The sequence below is a fragment of the Typha angustifolia genome, chromosome 10, assembly GCF_048772165.1.
Source record: "Typha angustifolia cultivar Huaian chromosome 10, ASM4877216v1, whole genome shotgun sequence".
Taxonomy (NCBI): Eukaryota; Viridiplantae; Streptophyta; class Magnoliopsida; order Poales; family Typhaceae; genus Typha; species Typha angustifolia.
The window spans coordinates 8,323,065-8,344,859 of NC_133248.1; the positions used below are offsets into that span (position 1 = coordinate 8,323,065).

A 21,795-nucleotide genomic window follows, 5' to 3' on the forward strand; every position below is an offset into this window, starting at 1 on the left:
CTCATCTGAAAAAGGTGCAAGTCTATATATATATATATTAGTGCACTTGGTACTTGCACAAATATATATGAGCTAAGCATTCTAAAAGTACCGTATCATTGTTTTTCAAGATTTTCCATATCAACATATTATCATATCATGTCTGGAACTTGTATCTCTATCCAAGCTTATAGCTCGACACCCCAAAGGTAAATAACAAGAGGAGCTAAAATAAAATAGCTATATTCTAAAGATGTTCAAAGTTAATTAAATATGTAGAGCAAGATTATAGGTGAACAATATTCCGATTACAGAAAATAAACAAGATGCAAGACTAGAAAATTACACCTAAACGTCACTGGCAGTGAAAAGTCAAAGGATAGAATTATACTTACTGTTGACCACCATAACCAGGCTGCGGAGATGGGCCTTTCGTGTATCCAGCAGGTGCACTCCCTGGATACCCACCATAGCTCATCTGCTGCGGTGGCATTAACTGCTCATACCCTGATGGATTTGATGCCGGCTGTACATACCCTGCCTGCCCATATCCAGCCTGGCTGCTTGCTGCAGTTGCACCATATGCTGAATTTGGAAGGCCATTTCCATACCCAGCATCAGTTGGCCCCCCTTGGTATCCATAGTTCACATTGTTAGAAGCTGGCTGATCTGCGTAGCCTTGCTGGGACGATGGATACTGCCCATAACCAGCTGATTGTGCACCTTGTTGAGTGTAGGAAGCTCCGTGCAGTCCACCTTGGCCATACCCTGGAGCAGCTTGGCCAACATGCTGTGAATAACCAGCTGGTGCGGGTTGAGTATATCCATCTGCGCTACCAGAAGCTGGTCCATAGGTTTGACCATAAGCAGGAGCTGGCTGTGATGGTGCACTTGAACCATATGGGTATGATTGCTGAGCGGGAGCACCACCTGGCCCATAAGATGATGGTGCTGGCCCTTGGTACATGGTGTCCCCTGGCTGACTAGGTAGAGGCCCATAGGATTGTTGGCCATACAGATCGTGCCTCTGTGGGTAGCTTGACTGCAATGCAGGCTGAGAGCTTACATGTTGTTGTTCATAGAACTGCTGGCCTGGTGCGTGGGCATCATATTTTGGCTGATCATACCTGTGACCGTAAGTCTGCTGCGTAGGTGCAGACTGTTGATATGGAGTTAACTGTCCATAGCCAGTAGATTTTGGTTGCCCATAGTAACCAGGTGAAGTGCCAGGGGCAGGCACAGTGCTGAATGGCTGGGTGCCTAATGCTGGGGATCCTTGTTTGTAATAGTTGTAACCACCAGCCTGAGATGGTGCCTGTGCTGGAGCACCAGCCCTCTGATCCCAGCTTGCACTCATTCCACTCCTCGGGAGAGGCTGTTGTGAATAGCTACCATAACTCTGAGGAGGATACTGTGTGCTCTGAGATGGATACATACCTCTCTGCTGGTACTCAAGACCCATTGCTGGTGGCATCCGAGGTTGAGCGCGAAGGCCCCAGTGGGTTGCTGTGCTAGGTCCATGAGGACGGTAAGTCTGCTGACTATACCCACCAGAGTAAGGTGTCGGTCTTGGAACCTAATTAAAGCAGGTATTCAATGAAAACATAGATGCAATCTTAGAATTGGATTTGGATTATCAATAATCAAATTATCAGTAACGCAGAAGACAAAGTAGGAACGAACTGTAAGATCACTACAAAAAGAAATTACAGACCTATTCAAGCTCATAATTGAGAGAGAAGTAGTTCTCTATAAATAGTTATAAAAAAAAACATTTCAAAGGAGAAAATAAGCATTAACAATCAAGATAGTTAATCAAGGGGAGAAAAAATAAAAGATGCACAGCACTGTGCATAACTTGATGACTGAGTGTGGAGAACTAATCTAGAACAACCTTGCCAGAAAACAGTAACAGTAATCTTACCAAAATTATTGAGTTCCAAAAGCTCCCAAACAAGGCACTTTTAAGAGCAAAAAAAAAATTGAAGAAATGATATATAGCTGATATCTTACAAGATGAATGAGAAATGGAAGTTGACAAGGATATGCTGATACCACACCAGAAAACTATTAGACAATAACTGTTGCTGCAAACACAAGAAGGAGAAGAACCAAGATTGCCATTACATACAAACAAAAAGATAAGATTCGGCAATAGGTAATTTCATAAGTTACTCTAGCTTATATCAACATATCCATAATCATCAGATGGCATTCACTGTACAGTCCATCTCCTAAAGTATTACAGTAAGTTAAAAAGTTTCAAGACTTGCTCTTTATTTACATGCAATAGTACCTTAAAACTTGATGTCAAACCACTGATATTCACATTTATGATACTCCAATGCAAAAATGAACATGCATTGGTCATCATACCAACTGATGGAAGATCATGATTGAGTGACAACAACAGTCACAAACACTCGTATGTGCTGCACCATAGGAGTTAACACAAATAAAAATGTCAGAGCAATTTGATGACATTTACAGATCATGAAAAGGTTATCTTATATGTTTTCACATGCATTAGTAACATCCGAGGAAGATACAAATCTAGTAAAGAATAACAGAATCACAGTGATGCACTAGTACCAAGACATGACATGGATATCATGAGTACGACCACCAAATAAAACTTAAGGCATCGCTATAGTTTGTTGAGATTACAAATTGTCATTCTTTGAGTCTTGAAGCAGCCTTACCAACTACATGACCTCTGCAAAGGCAAGGAATAAAGCCTGACTTCCCTCTTCTGTAGATGAGGGTGATGTGGATGGTGTTGACCCCCATGCGTAAAGTATAGCTGTATCTGCATTATGAAAGTCAACCAATCCCAAATTGGCACCTTGAGTATAAATAAACCATGGATATTGGCATCAAGTGATTTCCAGACGGATCATGCAACAAGAGGGCAAGCCTTGCCAGATTTACCAAGAGAAATCAGCAGTCGCTTTTTAAAATTTTCTTTTTATATGCAAGGAAGATGTTATACAATCTATACTCAAGTCAGAACAAGGTTGAAAGCTGAAGAAACAGTGCTATCACATGTAAGTTTTGCAAAGGCAGTTTCCTATGTTGAAGCATTGATGTCATACTGTACACAATGGAATACCCTTGAACACAGCTAAATTCAAGGGGCATGCCCAACACTTGGAATTTCCAACCTAGATTTTCTAAATTCCAATACATCTTAGAGATCAAAGCTCAAAAAAATCTCATTCTAATAGCTCTAGTGAAACATAACGAGATACTCTTAGAACAAATGTATGTGGATGGTAGTTCAAAAGGGGGAAAATTGGCTGGATCTGAAAATTATTACGAGAAAGGTGTCTGATAAAACTCATGACACCTGTATTAAGATGATCTTCACAATGTTGCAACATTTTATTCTAGCTATGCTAGATCTGCCCCATTTAAAAAATGCCTCATGTTTTTTTATTAAATAGGAGGCTCATGCGAGCAAACAAACTGAAGCAAATAAGAGTTCCTAGGTACAGCCTAAAGCCAATAGAAATTCTCCACTAAACATTTTTCCTGAGATACCTTTGCAATCATTATCTCAATAAATCAGTAAATTTTTGGCCACTTCCATACTGTAATGTAATACATCCATCATTAATTTGATAACAAAATGATTTGTGGAAAAATGGATTGAATTTCATTATGATGCTGCCTTGTCAGTGTGTTCAGTGATGAAGATAACATATAATACATTAATCAACACTTTTCCCTCTTCAGCATAATTTAGAATAAACAGAATTTTGCAGAAGGCCGCTTCAAGTTGCAAGAATTTAAACTTAGAAATGATAGAAAACCAAATAAAGTTGTTTGGAAGGTTATAACACCACATCTTACTGCCTAAACTCATTTTCCAAGTTTCCGAGACCAAATTCTGAAGGTTTGACTAAAAATTTAGAAGTAAACATGGAAATTTGATGATTCTTCTCAGAGTGCCGTCAACTCTACATTCCGCTCCATAGACGATTCTATCCTTGAACAATCACAAGGATAGAGTGTACTTGCAGAACAATGAATAATACTATCATCACTATTGGCAAGACAGTCTCTTGACTACCATTGAAAAAACAAAGCAATAATCTAAATTTGCATCAAGTATAAGGTAGGAACACGAAGAAATTAAATGGAAAAGTTCTTCAGGTAAAGGTAACATAGAAAAAAGTACATTCTAGTCCTCATCTATCAGCCGCCTTATTCATTAATTTATGGTATATCCACCTAGAAGAATGAAACATAAAAGTTGATTTCAATAGGATGCCATCACAAGTTAATAATCAATTTACCATATAAATGATGTCTAATATAGATAGATCAGAAAAGGATGTCATGATGAACAGACTGTTTAGAAGATGAATAAGCCAACACACCCAACTCTTGTTGTCCAAACCCATAAAACCTAGCATCTGGAGAAGAACACAAGGAGCAATATTCTTATGACTGACGTGATGCTTATCCCAAATATTGATGCATATCATCTTCAACTACACATAAGAATTCAAACACTAAAATATGACCAGCTATCATTCGAGAAAAGTCAAATACAAAATCCCTTGTTCCACTTTTCCCCATGCCAATTAACCTCACTAGTGCCTGATGGAATGGTTGACAATAAATGAATAAGATAACAGTCATCAAATATACAGAAGCTCTATGAAAGCATACTAATTTTCCTCTTTTACCAGCCGCCTTGCCTCCTTGGTAGGTAGCACATGTTCAAACTATGCACGGCATGCTTAAACAGAAAAAGAAGAATGACATCTCAATAATGATTTCAGCAGCTCTATCATACCATTAGAAACTTTTAAAAAATGATTATATGATATCTATGGTTCAGTAACATGACCATATTAAGTGCATCAATTGATCACCTTAGGCCAACAAAAAGCATTCCATCAATGTCAGATAAAAAAAATAATAACTGGGAATATATTAACTCACTGAACAGATTGTGAACTGAGATAATCTACTATCTAATAGCTAATATAGTAATGGACTAGGAAAAAATATAATGTTTCTTAGTAATGGAAAATAAAAAGATCCTATTTAATTTAAGGGTAACAGATAAAAAATTGCTAAATAGAACTTCATAAGCACCTGACTGATAACTTCCTTGATCATATCTTTTGCAACTTCTATTTGTTCCATTTTTCCAGTAATCCGTACAGTTCTTTCCTTGGATTCATCACCCTCAGGAAGATGTTGGGGTATCAACTACATGGGAAGACTTTTTTTTAATATTAAGCAAAAATACAACCATCAAACTTCATGGAAATATTAAAACAGCAATTTTACCTGAATGCGAGCACCGGACCTCGTCTGTAGGTTCTTAATTGTTTCTCCACCCTTTCCAATGATTAATCCAACCTACATATTAGAGAAGAGAAGATGTTAAGAAAGCAAAATATTTATAATGATACCAGGACAGTTTAACTGACCTTCTCATTGGCAACTTGTATCTCTATTTGCTCAGCACCTGATTGTACAGTACCAAACCCCCTAGCCACAAGTGCAGGGGAACCCCCAGCTTCGGCCTAGCAAAATGAAAAACAATAGAGACAGATCCACAGAAACTATTAACGTAATACGTTGGGAGATCTGAAGCCAATCAAGAACCCCTTATTAAGAGGGAAGGATATAAAACTGATGCTAATACTAACCTCAGCTATGACATCCCTAATCAGCTGCTCAGCCTTACTGATACTTTCAAGAGACCCTGTCAATTCAACAGGTCTAGTAGAAGACTGTGGATCAGCTTCAGCATCCCTTGTTATCTGAATTTTAGCCCCTGAATTGATTTGAAGAAACCTAATTGTCTCCCCAGCTTTTCCGATAAGTACACCAACCTGTACAAGGCATCTTAACCAGTCACTCAACAAGAAGAGGGGAAAAAAAAACAGATCTATAATGAGCTGGAAATAGCAGAGAGAGAAAGGTGCATACTTATACTGCGATACAATAATGCTTAGATTTATTCTTTTCCATCTTACTTTGTGGCAAGGAGGGATTGCGGTTTACAAGTTCAATCTAGCAACACGCATACACACGCATGCGCATGCATGCATGCACGCACACACAGAGAAAAGAAAAAACTCGATAACAATAGTCTTAACTTTTTTGTAAGCAAATAAAGTTCAGAAACACCTTTTCGTCTATCACAACAGTAACCAGGAGAGACACCAATTCTTAATGCATTGTGGAAGAGACAACTGTGCAAATCAATGTCAAATATGGAGGGATACTACTAGGTCCATTTCCAGAAAAGGTCATGGTGCCCCCATTGGCATTTTTAGGCTCTAAGTATCTAACTGCCATACTATCTGATTTGACTGTCTTTTAATGTTTTCAATGCAGATAAATCAAAGGATGAAGAAAATAAAATTTGCTTAAATAAATATACATGATATTTAATCAGAAAAAGAGTGCATACCCTGACATTTAGTACTTAAAAAAGTAATAGTAGACAATTTTCATGAAGCAACCACTAGACCAAGGGCCAAGCACACATGAAACAGAGGAAGAAACCTGAAGTACTGGGTAGGACAAAAGAGCCGAGAAGAAAAGTAGCAACTAGCTTGTGGGGATCCTTGGCTTATGGACAAAATAACTTGTAAGGGAATTTATGGCCTAAAGTAGCACAAAGAAGAAAGTCATACAGCTATTCGAGGAAAGAGAATATGCTTGTGGCTGTGGTAAAAAGAATAACTAAGGTCCAGCTAAAGATAAGAACATAAGAAGAGAGGGCAAAGGCAGAAAGGGAAGCAGTATGGCTTTGTTTCAGGGCCGTTTGAGATAGTAAGGGAGAGAGGTGAACGAGAGAACGGAGAGAGTTAGAACACTGTTCTTACAATTGTACAGAGAAAGAAATGGCTCATTTATCAAATATGACCACTTTCTATCTAATATTATTAGCCTAGTAGTCCTTTCCTTGTGGATCCTCTTTGCTTATTCACTTTGATTGATATGATAGGTAAATGGTTTACTGTGATAGTTGTGGAACTAATAACCGCAATTTGACTTTGTTGTGGATGTATTACATTCCAAATTAGTGGTGAATGTTTCATTGGTGCATTAAATTTCATGAATGTTTCATTAGAGAGCACCATTGATATGGTTCTATGGCGCATGTACTACGGTGATTTGCGAGAACATATGCATTCATAGAAATTTTAAGGTTGCATATGCTAGAAGATGTGGAGTCAATGGTTTGTACATAAGCTGCAATTTTTAAATCTAACTATAGAACATAGAATCTTCACTTATTCTCTTATACTTTGTAACATTATGTATTGCATTGTTCAAGAAATATGTTAAGCCTATTGAGGTTTAGTCCTTCTCATAAATAAAAATGTTAATCCTATTGAGGTTTAGTCATTCTCATAAATGAGAAAAAAAAAATCTGCTTTGAAGGATAATAGAATATATCGGTCATACGTTGCTTCTTGGTCAAAAGAAATGCATTAATCAGTACATAAAAGATTAGATTTTATGATACAAGAATTAAATATATCTAAAATGATTCAAAGAAATGGATTTTAGAAAGCCAAAATGCCATTAAACAGAGAAGGCCACTATCTCGACAAAATGACTGCACCTTGTTATTTGGAACTTCAATTTTACGGGAAGGCATTGGCAGAGCAAGCTCAGAAGTGGCCAGATGTCCTGTAGAAGAAATATCGTCATGCTGGGGAAATTCAGCTGTTGTTTTTGGGAGATCTTCAGCAGAGATAGGCTGTAAATTCTCTGTTGATGTGTGCTGGCCATTCAGTTCTGGCGGAGCTTCTTCTCTCCACCCTTCATGTCTTCCCTCAACACCTAAGAAAAGACGGAAAAGAAAGTAATTCTCACACTAATGAAGGTTCTTCGTGACTTAAGAACAACTAGATTATATTTTAAAAGGCGGATGTTCTATCATGCATGAGAGTACCGATTTACGATATCACCACAGTTTCTATTGTTGGGCTAACAACTCCCCGCCAAAAAAAAATACTAGGAACCATTTCTTAAAAGAAATAGCAAACAATGTCAAAAACATAAATAGTGAAAACAGAGAAACCAGCAATGTATTATAGTAGATATTTTAAATTCAACTAAAAGGAGATCCTTCGAATTACTAAACCCTAAATTCACACCTCAACTAACGTTATCACCAAGATGAGATATCTAATCGCAGAAAGTACCAAACGTTATGCTCTAGATTAAGAAACTATTCGAGAGCAACAGAATTACCCAATCCATCGGTATCCCCATCCACACGCTGCCGTTTCGCCTGGCCATCTGGCTCCTCCCCCTCCTTCGTCTCCTCCGGAGCTGCACACGAATCCTCCGGCTTCTTCTCCTCCTCCTCCTTACGTTCGTGCGCAGCCTCCACTTCCTCGTGCTTTCTCTTGTGATCCGGAGCAGTCTCACCCGGCACGGAGACTTCCTCCTCTTCCTCTTCCTCTTCCTTTTCCTCTCCTCTAACTTCTACTTGTTCTCTTCCCTCGTCGTCCGGCACCGCCACTTCCGGCGGCGCCGGCGCCTCCTCCGATTCCGATTTCGCAATCAGCGATACCTCCGTCGGCGTCGTCTCAGGTTCCGCCATGGGGAAATGTGGTCCGATGCGTGTGGAAAAGAAACGGTAAGGGTTTGGTTAGAGATATTTCTCGAGGGGTTTAGCCGTTTGGGAAGCTGTGTGCCACGTGGGCTTCATCAAGCGTCAGCAGGTATCAATAGCGAAAATATATGGATCAGTCGATTTTGCAATTTAATTGTATTTAGCTTTTTCAATTTAGCCCCTTCACTACACCAATAACTTTTTTTTTTCTTATTATACAATATAAAATAATAACAGTTAAAATTATAATAAAATTATATTTTGTACCACACATTAATGTAATTACTAATTTACCATTAATATCTATTTAATCAATCTACTTATATTAAATCAAAGATTATTTATAGTAATTTTATAAAAAATAAACACATTTTTGTTTTTTTTTATATAAATCTCAAAGTTAATTATTATACATTTATTCTAGAAGACAAGTGCATATAATGATAATAATTTTTTTAAATCAAGACATAATTTTAGAAACAATAAGGATGAATTTTTATTTTAGAATTGATTTTATTTGTAAAATAAATGGAACCTTAGTATATAAAATGAGTGTCTAAAATATTCGAGGCACATTGTATTATAATAGAGTATACGCACTTAATGTATGCAATATACATTATAGTCTATTATCATAAATAAATATAATTAAATTAAAAATCCCCTTTTATAGTTAAAACTTAAAAACTAAGGGAAATTATAATTTAACTGATTTGGTCTTATATTAACTTTTCCAATGTATCTTAAACTTAAGCAGCTTTCTCCTCTATAGTTCAGATCAAGTTGCAATGGTTAGTTAATTGTTAAATTGAGACATAAAAAAAAATCTTTAGCTAATACCATCATCATTTTTGTCTTCTCTTTCTTCTTTTATTCCCTCCCTCTCTGCAATAGTTTCCTTCTTTAGCATCTCGCCGGCATGGCATGTCGCCAAAGTTGCTGCTGCCATTGCGACGGAACAGCCCACCAATGAGTCCTCCTTAATCAGTACTAGTTAATTTATCCTAGTTGCATTTTTAATATTTTTCCCCTTATCTTATTTCTTGTTCAGTCTCGTCGGTCAATTGGCCGACCGGCGACCTCGGGTCATAGCTGCGCTAGTCTTAGGATCTTCACCTCATGAAGCTCTCATGGTAGGTGCTGTTCGTGGGCTCTTCTCACCTTGGGAGAGGCCACACCAAGTGGCCTATTCCCGCTGGCTATCTTAGGTGGATTCGGTCTCTATCACTGTCATCTCCTCCCTTCGATTGGTCAAAAGTCTCCCTCTTCTTGAGATAAAGCTCCCAGTATTGTCCTTTGGTGCCAGCTTGATCGGGATCGTCGGGCAACTCTTCCCTCGTCGTCAACTACCTCGGCTAGTAGTGTGCTACCTCGTGTGGGCTAGGTGCGTTGTGTGCTGTCAATTAGGGGTGTCGTTAGCGGGGACCGTCATGACCCTCCCTCCATGGAACCCGCAACCTTCTAATGGCTCCTCGCTCGGCTTCCAGTCAGGTCACACCTCGAGTGTCATACCCGTCGTGGGTGTCAGCCGATGGTGGGGCACGTCGGCAACCATCTCCTTCCTCTTGGTGGGTCTATTGTTGGGTGAGAGGAAGGAGGTGATGTGAGTGTTGAGCTAGTTTGCCTAGCCCAGCTCGAGCTTGTGTTAGGCTGCGGCTCAACCCTAAGGCTTTATTGGGTTGGGTTGCGGCCTAACCCAAGTTGTTGTTGGGTTGGTGGGTTGGGCTGCAGCCCAATTCAAGATGGTGGTGGGTTTGGGCTATTGTCAGCCCAGCCCATGAGGGGTTTAGGCTAGGGATAGCCCAACCCGTGGTGTGGTAATGGGTTAGCTGCGGCCCAGCCCATGTTGATGTGGCGCTTCTTTTAGGTTGGGGGCTTTGGACCCAAGCTTGGTGTGGGTTGAGTTGTGGTTTTTAGGTAGTTGCAGCTTAGCCCATTGCCTTGGGCCTTGGATTTAAAGCTTTTTATTTTATTTAATTTAAATTACTCTAATCTTTTCATTTATTTATCTATGTCAACCTAAGCCCTAAACATTACTTTTTTTTTTTAGCAAATAGTAGTGTTAACTATATTAATTTTTTTATAAATAAATTTTAATGGATTAGACTATGGTTTGAGAGTGCTGCTGTAAATAACATTTAACAGGCACTAGTTCCAATTGGAGTTTAGCATTGTTAATTATAGTTTTGATTTAAATCAATTTTATCAAATGAGTTGGTTGTCTTGGTGTATCTATTTTAATTGCTCCTATCATATAATTAATACAAATAGATATAGGAAAATGATATTAAGCAAGTTGCATTAATTAACGAAGCTTATTAATTAAATGTTGACTATGCGATCTTTTATAAATTTAATAATAGCGATTTGGGCGATAATTTGAGGAGAGTATTTTTATTGCATTTATTAACGTATTAGACTTTGGTACAGTTGTGTCAGCTATAACTGATTAATAAAGGTAGGAATTACGAGATGGACCTACCCAAGCCTATAGTGAACATTAGTAAAATTATTTAACTAATTAGTGGTGGGAAGTATTTGTGCTTATGCTTTTTATTTCTTTCCTTATCGAGGTGGACTCCTTACCCTATAAGGATGATCCGTGGCGCAGTGGCGATTAATATTAGGAAAGCAGTTCAAGCAAGTAAAACTTCTATAATCTAATAATAGTGTAGAGAATGAAATAATTTACCTTACAGCATCATCTCATTTATAGCATGCATGTGCATACATTTTTCTTACTTTATTATTGCATGTCATCCATGGTAGTTTTATTTTTCTATTCGATAAGTTTTCACATACCATGATTTTTTTCCGCATAATTATTGAGCATGAATGTGTGTTAGCACATAAATCATGATAATGATGTATATTTCATTATGCGTGTTATATTGTATAATATCATGATATTTGCACATGTGCATGACTATAAAGAAGATGACTAGACACCTCCTCAGCCAAGGTTAGGGGCTGGGGATATTATTATACTTATATATATTATGACTCACGCCTGACGTCTTAGTTTGTTGATCTCAAACAATCAGGTAGCCGTTTCGTTGAGTGATGAGTGATTTATTATCGATCAACGAAAATTATACCCTTTAGAGTATTTAAGATAGATAGAAAAGGGTAGAACGACATAAACCTAGCGGTAATTGATGACGTAGGGTGAGGGTGTTAGTGAGCGACGACTCATGATGTGGAGTTGATGGCTTAGATGGTAGCATCGATGTGCAATATTAACCTTTGTGATGGGCTTACGACTAAGGTCCTTATTTTGTGATGGTAGATAATTGCCGATGTGCAAAACTACAAAATCTTTTTTTTTTTCTTCTTGACAAACCACAAAATTTCGAGTAGAGAAAAAGAATACAAAAGGATAGGTCCTTTTGTGCACAGTGTACAACTCCACACCCTCTCTAGAGACTAGAGGACATCTGGACGCCAACTATAAATAGCAACTTTGCGACGATTCCATATACGCGCTCTCTCTCTCTCTCTCGGCCTCTTGACTTCCATCCCTTTCAACGGGATTCCACATTACCGACGTCCAACAACCATTCAAACACTAACCTAACATTCCACTTCTTCTTCCCTCTCATCGCCTCCCCTTCTTGGTTCCACCATGTCATCTCGAGAAGTATCGAGTAAATCCACATTTGGTCGGTAAGCTTTCCAAGCCACCTTTGCGTGATTTTTATCTGTTTTGCGACGATTCCTAGGATTAGTTTTGTATTCTCGCTTAATTGTGAGTTGCTGTGGTCACTTAGGGAGATTTGGTGGATTTGAGTGGCCGTGGAATATTAAGTTGATGAAAATTTTATGAGCTTAATCTTTCCTGCTGGTTAATTGATTCGTCACTAGATATTTGGTTAATTTTAGGGTTTTATTGTGAACCAAGTGTGATTACAACACCTAATACGGTTTGAAACTTGATTCACTTGATCTCTTGCGTAATTATTCTTTTCTTCTTATTTTTTTCCCTTTTACAAATGCGTAGATATCATTTGGACGCCAATTAAGATCTTCTTAATATTCTATATCTGATGATAAAATAGAAATTTTATGCTCTTGTAGAGCTCCTCAGTTATCGTTTCAATGACAACTCCCAATAGAGAGCGTTTCAATCAAGCTATACCTTCGTTCTCGGATTCTGCAAGTTCTGCTCAGGCAGAAGCGAGTTTACCCAACTCGTTAAAGAATACTCCTTCAAACATAGCAAGATTGGAGGATGTGATCGAGCAGAGAAAAGGAAGGCATAAGTATCTTGCAAAGACAAAGAGCCCTTCTGATGGCGTAGAAGTCCGTTGGTATTTCAGCAAAGTTCCTCTTGGGGAGAAAGGTGCACTATTTTATCTAATGTAGTCGCAATTATAGACTATTTAGTTATAAGGCATTTTGCACTTTATTCTTTTCTTTTTATTGCTTTGTATTGAATCTGCATGAGAAAAACAAAGAGAAGTAGGATTAGAAATGGTTGGATAAAAGAGCTAGTAGCCTAGTATCATTTAAAGTGTATATATGTAATGCTGCGATTAAGCATTGTGATATTTGGTAGCGAATGTTTTTATGGTCTTTAGAAGCTTTGTTAAAGTCTTTTTTAAACCCTCTATTTTCTCACGCACAAGACTCGATATATTTGGTACATTGATCATTCCAAATGGTTGAGAACTTGAGACATGCTGCTTGAAGTTTTGTTCTCTAGCAAATAAATGGAGTTCATAAAGGAACAAAAAGGCAGAAGATGTAGGAATTTGAGGCCTTGATGATAATAGTTGCCTGCAATCACTTGTATAACAAGTTGAGATTGGTAGTTTCTGTTATCTTTCTTTGATAATAGAATAAGTCCAATAGAGAATTTTTAATCCTTGGTTGCTGAAGACAAAATTCAGCACAATTATATAGGGAGGGCCCATCTTCTGTAAGTTCTGGTAACTGATGTGCATTTGTAATCCATATTGAAGGTAATGCATTGAGGTAACATTATGATTTTATGACAGGTTATATCTGATCCAATAAGACAAAGCGTGAAAAGATATTGGATTTGTCTAACAAAGTATCCTCTACCAGTAGTTTTGCTATGCTTGCTGCAAGCTTGATACATATGCATCTATTTTGTTTCTTTCTTTTCTTTTCAGAGCTTTCAGCTTCAGTTCCTCGAACAGAGATAGTGGGGAAAAGTGAGTACTTTCGTTTTAGTATGAGAGACTCTCTTGCATTGGAAGCTTCCTTCTTGCAGGTATCATTTTATACTAGAATGAGTTAAATTTTGTTAAAGGCTGTCAATGGACTTGATTTTCCATGGCAATGCAATCTTTCCTCAGTTTATGTACCACGTCTTTTTTCTCATTTGAACTCAAGTTTCATGTTTGCTAGGATGTCTTTTTTGTTATTTTCTGAATTTAATTCTATATATTTCAAGGATTACTATGCTAGTCGGCATGATGGGCACATGCCTTCTGAACTGTACTTTGCCATTTGCTAATTCCTGTTAATTTATCAACTATTTTAAAAGCTTAAATTGTTAGAGAATAATAATTTTTATAATTTATATTTAACATCCCCCCACTGAGATATTTTAATGGGTGCAAAAGTGGACTTGATTTAAATGCATGGAGGGTTGTATATATTAGATGACAGATGGGCCTAATAGGATTCAAACTTAGGAACTTTGTTTTAGTACCATATTAACTCACTAACTACTTTAAAAGCTTAAACTATTAGAAAACGATAGTTTTTATATTTTATATTTTATATTTTATAGCGCCAACACTAAAAGATGCTCCGTGTCGAGTGGCTTCCTATCGTTGATTTGCCATACTATTTAGGATTTTTTTTTATAGTAATATAAAGTTTATCTATTCCTTTAATGTGAGTTTCTTAACCTATTCTAGAGGGAGGAAGAATTACTTGCTTATTGGTGGAAAGAATACGCTCAATGCAGTGAAGGTCCAACTGGATCTTGTGCGGCAAGGAATATGACTGCTGCCCAACAACTTGATGAATCATATGTGGTGGAGGAAGACAGGGTTGGTGTTCCTATAAAGGGTGGCATTTATGAGGTATTGATTGCATTTAGTCTTTGTGACCACATATTATCATTTAATTTTGCTAAACAATTATTCAACAACATTTTCGACCATGAATGAAAATAACGAATAAATATAGTTAGCTAAATGAATTCTTTAATGCTACGAGTAGTGGAATAACATGAAGTAAAGTAATATTTCTTACCTAGGTGAATAAGAATCTATCTAATATTCTTGAGATAAAAGGTCAATCTCAAGCAAGTTAAACTTGGATGTAGCTACTAGTGAGTCTTATTTTTCCTTGCATGAATATTGAATACAACGAGAAGTAGTTAATTCTAAGGATGGTTGTGTGCCGATCCAGCACGGTTGTGTGCCAATTCGTGCCAATGTGGAGTCCATTTTTTTTCCTATTTTTATTGATCATTATCAAGCAATTTTACTGTTATTCTTATATCGTCAAATAAAGTCATCATCATGTGATTGAAGATATCAATAGTATTTAACACAACATTTTTGTATTATTCTTGTGCCAAAAAATGAAGTTCTGATCCTCCCCGTTATTTTATATTCAACTAAATATCAATTTTAATTATTGACTGTTATCAATTAATATTATGTGTTGAATGCTATTACGTATTCAATTATATTATGGAGTCTTCAATCATTAATAAAAAATTTAATGAATGTATTCAATCATATTATCTATTGAATAAAATTTATATTTGACTATTGCTTATCTTTAATAAAATAGGTTATTTACAAAAATAATCTAAAGATAAAAGATTGTAATGTAGGTTTTAATATATATATTCAAACAAAAAAATCAAAGATTGACATGGCGAAGACTTAAAAATATCTTTAAATATTTCAATTTTTTTATTAAAAATATATTAAATGCATGCCAGTGGTATGCAGAACAATATTACTGATCGACACACTCCATGCTAATGGTGGCATGGCATGGCACTTGCCTTTGGCACGGCCATAGTTGATTAATGAGTAGTTTTCATGAAGCTTTATTTTTTTTTAGTTATATCCGTAAACAGTGATTATATATCATCTATATGCACAGTAGCTTCTGCTCTAATTGTTTCTTCGCATAAAGCTTTCGAGGACAACCTGCCCCAACTGCTAAGGACAATCTTATTTCACCAAGTGTAGAATGTGTTGGAGATTGCACAAACTCAAAAGATTCAGATATTTTCAGTTGTAGAATAAGCTTCATCTTTCCTGGTCGTAAACCTTGACTCTTTTATTCACCATATTGTGGATTATTTATGCCTTCAAAGTTTGATTAGATGAGTAGAAAGAAGCAGAAACTTTGAATTTCAATTACAATAAAGGCTTCTGTGCCATGAATTCTATGGATTATTTCAGGTTGACTTAACTAGGCGACATTGCTTCCCAGTTTATTGGAATGGCGGGAATAGGCGTGTCCTTAGAGGTCACTGGTTTGCTCGTAAAGGTGGTCTTGATTGGATTCCTTTACGTGAAGATGTTGCAGAACAACTGGAGTTGGCATACCATTGTAAGGTATTCAAGTCCATGATGCAATGTTCATGACGTCTGATACTGTATGCTATTGCTATTGCTATTGCTATTGCATTGCACTTTTCCTGTCTTACTTGGTTTCAATTGTAATGCAAATGTACAAGCACATGCTAGTAAAGAAACCTTTCATTTTTAGACTACGTAATTTAGTTTGCTGTATCGAAAAATTTAAAGTTTTGTATTTTCTGTCTCTTTGTATGGAATGCTATTTAGGTTATTTATTCATGGACTTTTTTTCTCTAGTTCTTATGCATTTTGCAGACTAATGTACTATATGTACTTACTGCTATCTTTAGCTATCTTGGGCATTTTTTTTTTTGCGAACTCTATGTTTTGATCTACATGTGGGTACTCCATACCATTAGATAATGTTTTTCCCAGTGACAAAAGTAAGATAGGGTACAATAGATATCATAGTCAGTATTATGTGTTAGACGGATTAAGATGGATGGAATAGTTTGATATTGTTTATGACCCGAGGAATGCTTGAATCCACTTTTCTTTTTGTGCATGCCATTTGAGCACTGGAAGGAGATGGAACTGTTTCTTGCAGAAAGAGAAGCATATTATGCCGTTATGGAAATAGAAAGTTCCAAGAATATTTGAGCCTGATAGCTCTTAAAGCTTTCATGCAGCCTTCAGAGCAACTTACTCACATATCTCCTCATTTTACTTGTTTTATACCAAACAATGTAATTCCATGTTTTAATTTTCTTTTCTTATTTGTTATTCTTAGGAAGAAATAAAAATATCTTACATTCTGGAGATACTCCACTGTGATTTTACTTTCATTTCTATCAGGTTTGGCACCGCCGTACATTTCAACCTTCAGGCCTATTTGCTGCCCATATTGATCTACAAGGCATCTCACAGGTAAATAATATGCAATAACCAAAGAGATTATGAAACAAATTGTTGATGCTTGATACTTTATTACTATGTTTAGAACAAACTTCTGCAGGGCTTGCATGCTCTTTTCACAGGGGAGGATGATACCTGGGAGGCCTGGCTAGTCTTTGGCACCTCTGGTTTTAAAATAGGGGGAGGAAAAGGGATCAAATTAAGACGTGGTTTTTCATCTTCTGGATCTCGGAAGCCAACTCAGGTTAGTATTCTATAGCGAGAAAATTCATGGTTCTTATCCTATATTGAAGAAGAACCCACCCAAACACCCTTTTGGTCAAATCTATATTAGTTTTGGGAATTTCAGATCATCTTTTATGCAAGTTGGTGTTTTGTACTTGGTATTCCAATTATCACTTATTAGTTCCTTAATAAGTTAATATTACTTAGTTCTTTTTACATTGGTAATTACTAAATTCTGTTCGTCACCACCTCAACAATTTGTAGTTGCTAGGTTACACTGCAAAGTTGAAGGCTCAACGGAAGAAACTTTAATCATGCAACCTGATGTCAATAATAATAATAGATTATAGATGTCAGACCTTTGAAATAAAATCAAAAATAGATTTATCTACCAACTTGGTTGTCAACTTGTCATTTGTGCTACCAAAGAATAACGTTGAAGACCTGAAGTTCCTCTAGACATGAAAAGAGTTTAGGCAAAGGAAGGTGGTATCTTCTTGTGTGAAGTGGTCTTTACTCTTTCTTGTTGCGGCATAAAAAGCTGAGGAGCTAGAGAAATATCTGGCAACCAAATATTTATATTCTCTGCACTGTTATTAGGTTAAATCACTGGAGAGAGTAGATATTCCATTGTGCAAGAATTCACATACTTTAATTTTGTAAGATTATATATTACCACATCTCTCAATTAAGCCAGGTCCTGGTGGAAATAGGAAAGCTGTTATTTTTGAGGCATTTCTCAGAACAATATTTCCTCTTTGAGAAAAAAAAATGCTGCTATCGTAGCAACTGGATCAAGGCAGCATTTTCCTTCACCTGAATCAGAATTTCTTGAGCAGATATTATCATCATGTGCAAATTAGATGTGAGTATGTTGTGCGCTATGATCATTGACAGGCAAAACAAAGCTAGGGAAGATCAATATATCAACGTTAAAGCTGATTTATACATATCTCATTAGGATTACTAGCAAAATTTAGCTGATTTAACATTTGAAAAATGATTCATGTTCTTTATATGCTGATAAAATTTTCCTTAAGAAGTTATGATCCCTGGAATACTTTATGGTGTAGCTGAAGTATGCCTTCAGATGGAGTATAAATTTAAGTATTTAACAAAGGAAGTACAATTGAAATCATCCAAAGGTTAAACCTTAGTTGGCATTTTCTTTCTCTACTGATTTTTTTACATTACGTAAATCACACAAGAACAGCTGCATCAACTTTACGTTTGAATCATAAGGTGCCCTAGTTGCTTGTATTCCATTATTAGCTTAACTTATATGCCTATCAGCTTCTTTCTTGGCCCATAAGTTTTGGACTAATCATGATTGTTTGATCACTGGATTGTCCCTAGGATGAGCTGCGCCAACAAAAAGAGGAGGAGATGGATGACTACTGTTATCAGGTTATTGTGTTAATAATTGGACATCTCACATCTTGCATAAATTTTTCTCTTCGATGATGTGATTCTTGCTTTTCATTCTCTTAAATCTGTACTTATGCATAGTATCTCTTATGATTATGTTATCAAAGCTCTTTCTCAGCTGAAAATTGAGCTATATAATATCTGACAGTTTCAGCGTCGATAAATTGGGACGTAGATATGCCGAACAAGTCCAACCTTAAATAAGTGCATTCTATTTTTTATTTGTTAGGATCAAATACACAGAGTTTGCATACAAGATATTTAAGATGAGAAATAGGATGCGATTTAGTGGAAAAGTCGATATCTGCTCAGTAGAAGATATATGAAAAAGATTGATAATTTCAATTAAAAATTGATAAAGAAAAGATGAGCATTCACCTTGATATGCTTGGTCCACTCTGAAACACAGAGTTACTTCTAATATGTATAGCACTTATGTTATCATAATAAAAAGCAATTGTTTGAGTTGACACACCCATATAACCCAATAGACGACAAAAATGAATGATTTTCTTGATAGTAGTGGGCATTGCTCTATATTATGCTTCAATATTAGAAAGAGAGACAACATCCTACTTCTTGCTTCGTCAAGAGATAAGAGAGTTACAGAAAATCAGACAAAATCTAGTGGTAGAATGGCGAGTAATAGGATCTCCAACCCAATCAGTATCAGAATAGGGATGAAGCACAAGAGAAGAATGTGCAAATATCAAAAGAGACTAAATAATGCACATATCTAAAAATCCAAAAAAGAGTCACATAATGCACAAGAGGAGCCGCCATTCTTAGTTGATACAGAAAAACTCATCGCATTGAAAATATTTAGCTCTACAATCTATAACATTACCTTAGTCATCTTTCATTTCAATCCGTTTGAAATACTTTCAAACTTTGGACTTTAATCTTTTAGAATTGTCTGATGATAAAGCCAAAGACGGAGTTTCTAAATCAAGTTGAGGTTAAGATGCATTGCGATTCTATATGATCATCAAATGAATCCATATTAGAAAAATTTGCTAATTGGAAGGCTAAATACCTTGAAATCTTTAATTTGGAGAGAACTTGAGAGATTAGATAATTTGAGAATGTGTGATGAATTTTGAAAATTTATCATCTATTTATAAGCATGAGAAAAGTTAAAATTACAACTACCCCTCTACCTAATTGTTTATTTCTATTAAAAGGGTAAAACGGTAAAAAAATAAAGGTCCTATTTTGCGAATTTTCAGAATCTTTTTAGCTATTTTTAGAATTTTTATTACCGTTAGCTTTTCTTTTTAAAAATATTTCTATTTCTCCCTTTTTTAGAAAAGAATAATATGTTAAAAAACTTTAAACAATACAGAGTATTATACAGGCGGGCTGAGCTGATACCGATGGGAGAGATGGGCTTTAAAAAAAATGTAAAATAGCATAGTGTACAAAAATACCATTAGTTTTCACTATAGCAAAATGTGCGGGTTTAGTTGCGGGCTGAACGGATAGGCTTTCGAGCCGGGCATGGCTGGGCGAGCAAAGGGTTGGCTCGTGCGACCCATTGGTAGTTCGGGCTCGGGCCAGGCCAGGCCTAAATCGAGTCCAAGCCCGGCTTAGCCTAATCCAAACCGGGTCAGGTACGGGTGAGCTAGGCTGTTTGATCAGGTCTACACGAGATGGATGACTAGGGAATCCCACTATGGGCATTAATAGTGACAAATAGAGAAGTCATGACTTTCTCATTAAGTCATTATGAATATAGCATGCATTATACGTGCCATATGGTATACCGAAGGTATAACGTAAGACTATATGTACATCAATATTAATTAGATGAAAGAATACTATCTAGTATCTATTAGCCTTTCCTTTTTATGTCTAGTTTATCTCCATCACTTTCGAAAGTAACCTCATAGGAGTTGGATGTAAGAAAATGCATATCTTTTTTATCGCTTTAGGAACCACAAGTGGACATGGCAAGGCTTTAGACCATCTCGTAACTATGTCTTACTTAATAAATAGGTCCACGCATCAACTGAATGGATGGCTAGTGAGAACTCTAGAGAGGGAACAATTGGGGTAAGTTTGCTCGCAACTGTTTTTTCTGCTAGAATTTTTGATAAATCTGGGGGGAGAGGAACCCCCTAGGAAAACTGGACTGGAGATACTGTGGGTAAGGTCCCTGAGCTTGGGCAGATAATTCTTGAAGGGTTTGGTGATATCTTAGACCTGAACCAGTCATCTAAGGAGAAATTGGAGAGAAGTTATACCTCTATGGTTGGGGTATTGGGAACAGCAAAACTAAAGGAAGAATGAGAATCATCCATGATAAAATCTTGGAAAGAATCAAAGAGGAAACTAAAGACTTTGTGGAGTTAAATCCTAAAGTCCTTGAGATTCACCCTCTTCGGACGATTCTTACATAAATCTCTATCACTTGATATTCTTAGATCAATGATGGCTAAGATGTGCTCAAACATTGAAAGTTTCTCTATCTTTGATTTGGTTGAGGGATATTATGTTTTATCAATTTTCTAATAAGGAAGATCTATCCTACATTCTTAAAGAAGGGCCCTGGACCATTAATGGTCAAGTGTTTAACCTGATTCGTTAGAGGGATAACTTTTGGCATTCGCTGAAAGCTTTTCAGGTTACTTTAATATGGATTCAACTTATGACCTACCCATGGAATGGAGGGAACTCGACGCCCTCATTCCGATTGTGGCTAAATTCAGTAGGCTGAGAAGTCTATATTTGTTTTGACCAGGTCACGCTTGCTAGTATTAAGGAGTTCATGGGTTCTGCTCTAAATGTCGAGCTAGGTCAAATCCTCTTTACCTACCTCGGGGCTAAGATTTTTCCTAATCAACCAATTCAGTAAGAGTGGACAAAAAGAGGAGACCTTTGCTTTATCTTCTTCCTCTTCCTAGGCCCCCCGAAGCGTATCCTTGTGGCCAACCAAAGAGATCTTGTCAATTGATTTGCCACCAAAATAAGCAGTTGGAAGCGGGATACTCTATCCTTTGCTGGTAGGCAAATTTTTATAAATTCTACCTTTGCCTTGATCCCTAACTATTGGTGTGCTTCTACTAGGTTTCAAACTCAACTATTGACTAAATGACTAAGCTTGCT

General features: G+C 36.7%; 2 protein-coding genes across 12 annotated transcripts in view; one reads left to right on the forward strand and one right to left on the reverse strand.

Moving 5' to 3' along the window:
- Nucleotides 1–224: 224 nt before the first annotated feature.
- On the reverse strand, nucleotides 225–8,620 carry LOC140769102 (uncharacterized). Its single transcript, XM_073109666.1, has 7 exons — nucleotides 8,224–8,620; nucleotides 7,589–7,809; nucleotides 5,655–5,840; nucleotides 5,433–5,528; nucleotides 5,290–5,361; nucleotides 5,092–5,208; nucleotides 225–1,555 (listed from the first exon to the last, which is right to left on the reverse strand). The coding sequence occupies exons 1-7, from the start codon at nucleotides 8,576–8,578 to the stop codon at nucleotides 371–373; spliced, it is 2,232 nt and encodes a 743-aa protein (XP_072965767.1). The 5' UTR covers nucleotides 8,579–8,620; the 3' UTR covers nucleotides 225–370.
- A 3,470-nt stretch (nucleotides 8,621–12,090) lies between these two features.
- LOC140768150 (phospholipase SGR2-like) overlaps nucleotides 12,091–21,795 on the forward strand; it is a 32,220-nt gene continuing 22,515 nt past the window's right edge. For 7 of the 11 annotated variants that reach the window (XR_012105705.1, XR_012105706.1, XR_012105707.1 and 4 more), the window contains exons 1-8: nucleotides 12,091–12,256; nucleotides 12,668–12,932; nucleotides 13,729–13,829; nucleotides 14,485–14,652; nucleotides 16,000–16,155; nucleotides 16,975–17,046; nucleotides 17,120–17,278; nucleotides 18,616–18,666. Coding sequence is in view for 6 of the 11 variants with exons in the window: in XM_073108304.1 (XP_072964405.1) it covers nucleotides 12,689–12,932; nucleotides 13,729–13,829; nucleotides 14,485–14,652; nucleotides 16,000–16,155; nucleotides 16,975–17,046; nucleotides 17,120–17,278; nucleotides 18,616–18,666 (951 nt within the window). In the remaining 5 variants the exon portion in view is untranslated. The remainder of the gene's footprint in view (nucleotides 12,257–12,667; nucleotides 12,933–13,728; nucleotides 13,830–14,484; nucleotides 14,653–15,999; nucleotides 16,156–16,974; nucleotides 17,047–17,119; nucleotides 17,279–18,615; nucleotides 18,667–21,795) is intronic. The other 4 variants (XM_073108299.1, XM_073108303.1, XM_073108302.1 and 1 more) reach the window with 3 other exon arrangements.